The following is an 8,007-nucleotide window of genomic DNA, read 5'->3' on the forward strand; positions in this document are numbered from 1 at the left end:
TATTATTATGATGATGATGATAATGATGATGATGATTATTATTATTATCATTATTATTGTTATTACTGTCACTTTTTTCACAGTCACAGTCAAGTTGGCTGTTGTTTTTCAAGCGCAGTACATTACGCTCCGTGTAGAGAAAAAATTGTACTATAGTCTCATTAATGTAACCGTTGCAAATTTATGTCTGAACTCCCATGAAACGTTTTTGAATCAATTTATTTTGCGTACAGTGACGTTGCCCTCAAAGTTTCCATTTTTTCAATACTCAAAATGGAGGTCTTCATGTCATGGTTTGCTAACTTAGACTTTCGATAGAGACGTGTTATTCGCCCTCAGGTTTTTTTTATATCTGATAAAACAAGTGCAACGCGTAGTTTCAAAAAGCTTAAAATAATCATCCATATTCAATAGCCGTTTTAACCAATCGTGATGGAAAAAAGACTATTCCTTCGTGAAAGGTGGTCTAGCTCATTTCACCTGAGAATCGAAGAAATGTAATTAAGTGATGTATAAGAATTTTATTCACGTTGGCCGGTAAGCGTAAAAAAGCTCCCGTTTAGTGTATTGAGGGCTCTTGAACCGAGAACAAAATGCCTCCAAAACTACAGTTTAGGTCGCCAAAGACGGAAGCGCGAGAGAAACAAGACTTGGAAGACTGCATTCCAAAGGCTTTCAGGAACGCAACGACAACATGAAGCATTATATAATGCCACTAGTGGCATTATTTAATGCTTCATGTTCATTTGCATTCCATTGTTCATCTATTTACCTCGCGATTTCCCTGGGGCCACGTTCTATTCCTTCCGCGGGCTTTTAGGTTCGTTGGGTGAATTACTAGGAATAACAACTTACTCACTCATCCGATTGATCCAAACGGCTATTGAGTATTTTAAAAACAGCTGAGCATCTTTAAAAAATAAAAAAAAATACGAGTAACTCTGTGGCGACAGCACTATTCATATATACGCTGTGCGTGCCTGTTTTTTTCTAACAGCATTTTCCGGTTGATAAAAATAGATTATTGCAAAGCATTGCTAAAATGTCTTTCTTTCTTCGCATGTTAATCCCATAATGCTTTTGGTGCTACATCGTGACGTCAATTGAAAAGAGTGCTACTGAAAACAGTTGCAACGCGCAGTATATAGATTTAGCCAAGCAGAAAAGCGGAGTTCCCGGGCTGTTTTTTTCTTACTGGCTGTAAGATGGGTTACCATATTTTCTTAAATATGGGCGCGAATCGAGCTCTGCTAATATTTCTGCTGCACTAAGCAGAGGTTCTCGATCAAGGACTAACTTAAGGAACTCCTTTGTTTCATCCGTTGCTTGGGAAGGAATGTGTTCCTCTGGATGGTCATCGCCCTGTCAAATATTAACAGTACAGAGAAGAATGTATTACTCAGTGGCAGATTTCTGAAACTAAAAGATCCCTGATAGCTATTTTCATATTTTTTACATTATATATTTTCAAGGGGTCTACCGAAATATGTGTTATTCTTTTACCCGCCAGGGATTAGTTCCAATCCACAGATAACTATGTATCACTGTAAAGCTCTTTAATCATTGATTTTAAAAATTGACAGTTTTTGGATGCCTCTTTTGTGCCACGTGATACAGGCCACTCAATATTGTGAATTAAGTTCTGCTCGTCGACGTCGTAGCCTTGTCTCCAAGGGTTTTCATTCTCTTCAGCAGAAGGCATTTATTTAGTACTAGGTTGCTGCTAAAAGGGGTAAAATACAACTCAGTGGTTGATATTATTTTGGAGCACTTCGAGCTGTGTTATTATAAATTCAGCAATGACTGTTAACACTTACGTTAAAAACGAAACCATCAAGAAGGGACGAACGTTCGCCGTTCAACATCTCAATGTGGAGGCAACCAGTCTTCCAGACATCGGGGCAGCCTACATGTTCCTACGAAAAAAAGGCCAAGGGCTTCTTATAAACAACATTTTATACATACGTGTATATTGAATTTCAATTTGGTATCACACAAGTTGATTAAGGCCAAATGTCCTCCGTAAAAACTATGGTGAAAGCTGGCGCTTCGAGCTTTAGCCCTTTGTCATTCACTCCGACGAAGGGCTAACGCTCTTTTATCTTTTTACGGTTGAAACTTGACGCTTATCAACTTGTCAGACATTTAGTCTGTTTTAGACTCTTCCCGGCTACCGCGCATAAAGCCACTGCGGAAAAAGTATTATCAGTCTGCCTCCTGTATGTACGCATTTGCTCACCTGAATCTTTCGTGCCAATCCGAAGTCCGCTAGCTTAACGTGGGTGCGCGATTCGACGAGGAGCACATTGTCTCCTGCAGAAACAAAAAAAAAAAAAAACAGATGTTAAATGAGAGTATAGCTAAATGTCGGCCAGCTTAAGAGCAACGAGGACAAGAATAACTCCAATTTGCGAAAAACAGCAGAGCTGCGTGCTTTGCTCGAGCGTTTTTCATTTTTGTACATCTCTCAGCCTTTTTCGTCCTTTCCATGGCAACGACGTGAAATGAATTGTTTAATTTTGCACCTTTGTGGACAATGCATGCACTTAATATTTTGTTAAATTTTAGGTCTCCTGATCTCCAAACCGTGATGTCGTAAATGATTTGTAAGCTAATAATCACCTAGAGCCGTAAATGATTTGGAGCGAATGAATTACCTTTAATATCTCCATGCACGAGCCCTTTGCCATTTAGGAATGCTAAGCCTTTGAGTATATCACCCACAAAGACAAAACATGTTTCTTCAGCAATAATTGGCCATGCGCCAACTGGCAATTCTCTTCTCTGTCGCTGGATATGTTTTTCCAGCGTCCCTCCTGAAAAAGAAAATTTCGTTCAATTATATATACTAATGATGACTACGGCCATTCCCATGGGAAGGGACTGCACCAACTGGAATTGAACCTTTTGATGTGTTGGTTACATTGTTCGTTATCTTGCTTTGCCTGTGTAGGAATGACTCAGGAACGTTCTCTCGTGTAGTCCTCGTGTTGTAATCAAGTAATTAGTGCCTTGTAATTAGTCCATGTAGTCCATTTAGCACGTTTGTATTTTAGGCAAAAAGCTAGCTTATTTCTCCGAGATAGACTATTGATCGAGTTACGAGTTGAGGTGAGTTTGAGTTGAGTTTGAGTTGAGTTTGAGTTAAGATTGAATTAAAATTGAGTTAATATTGAGTTACGGTTTTTGGCATATTTGGCACTTAAATCTAATAAATATTAAGTAGAAGTCTTTGGAAAGACCATGAAACACCGTTTTCGTGAAGTGCACAGGTGTATATTTACGAAATGGTTTTAAACTGATCAAAACACTGAAATTTCATGCACGGCAGTCTCCTCGTTTACCAGTTTACCAGTTTCAGCACTTGCGACTCCTTCGATTTGACTACTGTCTGTTTTGCTGTTATGTGGTCTCATCGACCAATGGTCCCTTTAGAAGATTATGCCAAGCCGACCATATGGCTGATGTAAAGACCAGACCACAACACTGTTTGGTGCGATCTTTAACATCTCACAGAGTTTATGAACATTGAAGTTTGTGAGACGGGACCTGCGATTTACAGTCCTTATTTGCGAAGACTTGAAAGTCTAACCATTTGCAGATGTTATTACAAAGGCAGCACCTTCTCCTCAATTATTTTAAGACCCTGAGTGTTGCGAGTCCGTCCGGAGTCGAATTCACGATCTCGTCCATAACAAACTGAGCCACCGGCGCGATCAAGTCTATCGACGCAGAAAAGATGTCTTCTTGTAAGGCTAAAGATGGGTTTTACTGTTAAGCCAGCTTATATCCCCGGCGGCTAAACGATTAAACATACCGTTTGTCATCCAGCAGCGTGGTTTTCATGATCGGCTATCACACAAAATTATCGGAACAAGTGAGCCGCAATGAGGGTTTGTGTAAAATCTGGAACTCGGAACTTGGAACCCGTTTTTCCCCTTACTGACCCTAGCCTCGGAAGTGCCTTTGTCAGTTCTCATTTACGTCACAGTTGCCGGCAAAAACAAAAGAAACCGTGAACGAAAAACCAAAATTAATTAACAAGTAAATAACAAGTAACTTCGAACGCTTGCCGACGACTCTTCGATTAACTATCAACATTCCATTGGGTGAGAACCAGAACCCGAAGTGCGCAAAGATGCCAAGTCTTACCATGTAGAAACGGGAAACAGAAGGTGAGCGAAACAAACATCATTTCATAGTGTTTTCCCTGATTAGTAACAAGTCATATTCTAGAAAAGGGTTTTTAGGCCTAGGGTTAGACAAATGGAAGGTTTAATTTTGGGTTACTTTCGGAAAGGTAAAACAATGACCTGCAAGTACGATTGAACCGTCAAACTGAAAGTGACTTTTGTTTTAGACCCGGCCCAATCTTGGTCTTAAATTTCTGGGACACTTGATGTCCCTTGTAGGGAAAAAAAACTATTGACTTTTCTCATGAATGCCTAAAGTTATAGCGCAATCAACATTGAAAAGGGGGGAAGGGGTTGCATTTTGGGTTGGTGTCACCATCTTTTTGGCTGGAATTTTAGCTAGGCAACTAGACGTAATAATCAAGCATTACTTGATTACTCGAGGTGCAAATGCTTGGAACCAACAGTCAAATCAAATACGTGAGATAAGGGATCTTGCAAGCTTTAAACGTGCGATATCCTAGGACACATTTTAAATCGCAAGGGCACATTTTTTTACATGGCTTGTTCGTATTATTACATAGTAAATTATGTTATTAAATTACTATTGTTTAAATTTCTTTGACATTAAATAATATTTAGCGCTAAGTTATATCTAGTTTATTAGTCGTTTTAACATTTATATCTTGTAATTCTCGTAATTTTTTTGGCATTTATATTTTGTAATTCTTACACGGCATGTCTGAAAACCAGCTTGCTGAGCCATTTACCGTGTTTTAAATAAAGTTGATTGATTGATTGATTGATTGATTGATTGATCTTGTCTCTTTCAACTTTGCAGTAGTGAAATGGTTTTCAGACATGTGTGACTAGGTCAAAAATGTTCACTTACTTAAATGCTCGGCTTGCATTACAAAACTTCGGTGACTAGCAAACGTGACAATCGTGTTTTAGAATTTCAGCGGTTATGAGCAAAAAGCGTAATGCGGGCTCTCTTCGTCGTCCTCTTTCGTTTGATGATCGATCACGATGCCGCACGACAAATACGGTTCATCGTAGCCGCCGGGCTGGCTTTAAATGGCTTACCCTTATCCCTTTGAAGACATCGTTTTGACGTCGATAGACTTTACAGCAGCAACGAGAATGATGCCTTAAAAGGTGTAATAATAATGAGATTGTTTTGATCAGGAAAGCCATGCAATTTTGCAAAAATTTATGCAAATATAGCTTTCAACACGAAGAAAACAGTTTTCGAAGTGACTTGTACTGAATATTCACTACTTTTAATTCCGAAAAACGCCAAAAACTGTAACTCAATCATAACTCAAACTTAACTCAATCTTAACTCAAACTTAACTCAAACTCAATTCAAACTCAACTCAGCTCGTAACTCGATGAATAGCCGATCCCTATTTCTCCCTCCTCAGTTGGTTTACTTATGGTAAGTTGTTATGGAGGTATCTTCTCTTAGCCAGGATTATAGCGACGGATTGTTTACGTTGTCGGCAGCCTTTTGGCTATTTTTCCACATTCCATCACACTTTAATTTACACGTAAGTAGTTGTTTCGTTTTTCGCCCTTTATAATTTTCCTATATTCATGTTCTAAATAAATTTACGCAACTAAAATCCGTTAATTTATTTTCAGTCGAATCACATATTGTTTTTTGCTTATGTAAGGGCTGTTCAAACGGTGAGGCATATACTTTCACAGACTGTTAAACTTGCATTTTTTTCTCACCTATCATGAATTCCATACATATGTATGCCTTTCTGCCTTGAAGTTTTGCTCCGAAATAGTCCACAATCTCCTTGACACTGTCTTTTTTCGCTAGGGTCAAGGCCAAAATTTCCTCCTCTACATGTCCGCACTAAAATGAGGGTGGGAAAGCAAAGAAAATTAAAGTAAAAGAAAGGGTTACGTTTTTGCAAACGTTGGCCGTGTAGCACTTATATTTAACTTAACTGATTAGAGTGTAATGTGAAGTGCTAAGTTTTTACCCCATATGAACCATGTGAACGTTAGCCCTATTAATGGAATGGGCCCACACAAGGACAGAGAAAAACTCTGACCCCCACCCTGGTCAGAGTTTTTCTCTAAAGTAAGCCTAGAGAAATTAAAGGAGGTTCAGATAACGCAACTTTCTTTCTTACCTCTTGAACAAACTTTTGTCCAGAAATGCATGTAATGAAATGAATGCTCAGCTCAGTTTTGATAAACGTCCCGAAGTGTCCCGGTAAGTCTAAGCTTAAACCACCAATTTATCACTTATGGGTTAGCCTTTGTTTTGGTTTCTTTTTTTGAGGCTGGGTTTTGGCTTACTGTTCTTGCCTCTTTGAGAAGCGGAATTAGGGGGACAGTTACTTAATTTGATGACCTTTATTCTCCGTATTTCTCGCCAAAGTGATAGTGAAATTAACGAGAACATGAGGGGACACTTCGTGACGCTTATTGAAATTAACGTGAATATCTAATTGCGAGCAATCCTGGACATCGACACTCGTGTTCGGGAAACTCGAAGGAGAGGCGCGAGCACTCCGCGCGAGTTTCTGCGAGCGTGAAATTCGTCCAATCCTCAATCGATCACTGAAAATAGAGACTGTTTGTGTTCGACCCTGAATCCATTCTAATCACAAATATTACACTTTCCTTGAATGTGATATTTTCTACTAATTGGCTTCCTTTCACGTAATCGAACAGTTAGATAATCCAAGCACAATCAAACCTGAATTTTAAATAAACCAGTCACAAACTTCAATATAATCACCATAGGAACAACAACTAAGTCTCGAAAACCGAATTCTGTCAGTAATCATACTCTTGATTAACAAATCAGACTCCCGCTTCACGGTCGTCAGATTTTGCTAATCATTCGCATGAACCCAGACCGAATTGGATTCCACTCGGTCCTATTAATTAACCAATCATCAGCGTGCTGTAGCCTCTCTCAACAACAACAACAACAACAAAATAGAACTGATTTATAATACCATGTTATATTACTGCAAGTGTGTTTTTGCTAAATCATTAACCCTTGTTAATTTTGGAAACGTATTGCACCATCGTTGACTGTTGCAAGCCTGAAAACTTATGAAAAACTGCACTAAACACAAAACTTGTTTCTTGACCGAGCCACAAGGGGCATGGGTCGATTCCTGATGTGACGTCACAAGCTACTTGGCATGCATGTTTACAACCTCCTTCCCAGGACCTCACCCTTGGTTTTTGTGCTGGGGCGGGAGCCATAATACCAAGAAAATCACATCATAAAACACTAAGGGAGCATGCGTTTCTCTTTCTCGAATGAAAGGTTAGTTTCCAAACAAACTGTGATGCCGAGTCAGTGAGAAAGTGAAACACTAAAATTTTGCAACAAATCGTCGCTCGGCACAATTTTATGACCTGCGCATTGGCAGCCAAAGACAGGTGTTTCAGACTTGTTTGACCTCAGCAGCAAGGCGAACCGCCGGACATTGAATGGATAATCATCCATCTTCGAGCGCCCTTTACAGCCAATCTACGAGGCGGCAGCTCCTATATAAGCGGCTAACGATCAGGCAACATTATACGGTATTCTAATAAACATGACATAAACTCTAACTATTAACGCCTAGTAAACTAACCGAAATTGTTTGATGACGCCTTGTAAACTCAATACTCGTTATTCTTTTAAAGCCGACTCACAATAAACGTCTTCATTGAGACAGCATTTAAATTTTGTACGCAAACGAATATTACCATCGTAAGATTATAAAGCTGGCGTTTCGCGCGTTAACATTTGATACCAAATGTTCGTGTTTACTATTTATATTTCCCCACCGACGCAGCACCACACCTAATTTAGAAGCTAATCCGTTGATAAGACATCATTTGG

The 8,007-nt window shown here is 39.2% G+C and overlaps 1 protein-coding gene across 7 annotated transcripts in view; it reads right to left on the minus strand.

Annotated features, from left to right (window-relative positions):
* Positions 1-501: 501 nt before the first annotated feature.
* LOC137970964 (uncharacterized) overlaps positions 502-8,007 on the minus strand; it is a 22,521-nt gene continuing 15,015 nt past the window's right edge. For all 7 annotated transcript variants that reach the window (XM_068817648.1, XM_068817647.1, XM_068817646.1 and 4 more), the window contains 5 exons: positions 5,874-6,003; positions 2,658-2,816; positions 2,240-2,313; positions 1,818-1,916; positions 502-1,362 (listed from right to left, as the gene is read on the minus strand). In XM_068817648.1, coding sequence (XP_068673749.1) covers positions 1,192-1,362; positions 1,818-1,916; positions 2,240-2,313; positions 2,658-2,816; positions 5,874-6,003 — 633 coding nt within the window. In that variant the 3' untranslated portion in view covers positions 502-1,191. The remainder of the gene's footprint in view (positions 1,363-1,817; positions 1,917-2,239; positions 2,314-2,657; positions 2,817-5,873; positions 6,004-8,007) is intronic.

The sequence above is a fragment of the Montipora foliosa genome, chromosome 9, assembly GCF_036669935.1.
Source record: "Montipora foliosa isolate CH-2021 chromosome 9, ASM3666993v2, whole genome shotgun sequence".
Lineage (NCBI taxonomy): Eukaryota > Metazoa > Cnidaria > Anthozoa > Scleractinia > Acroporidae > Montipora > Montipora foliosa.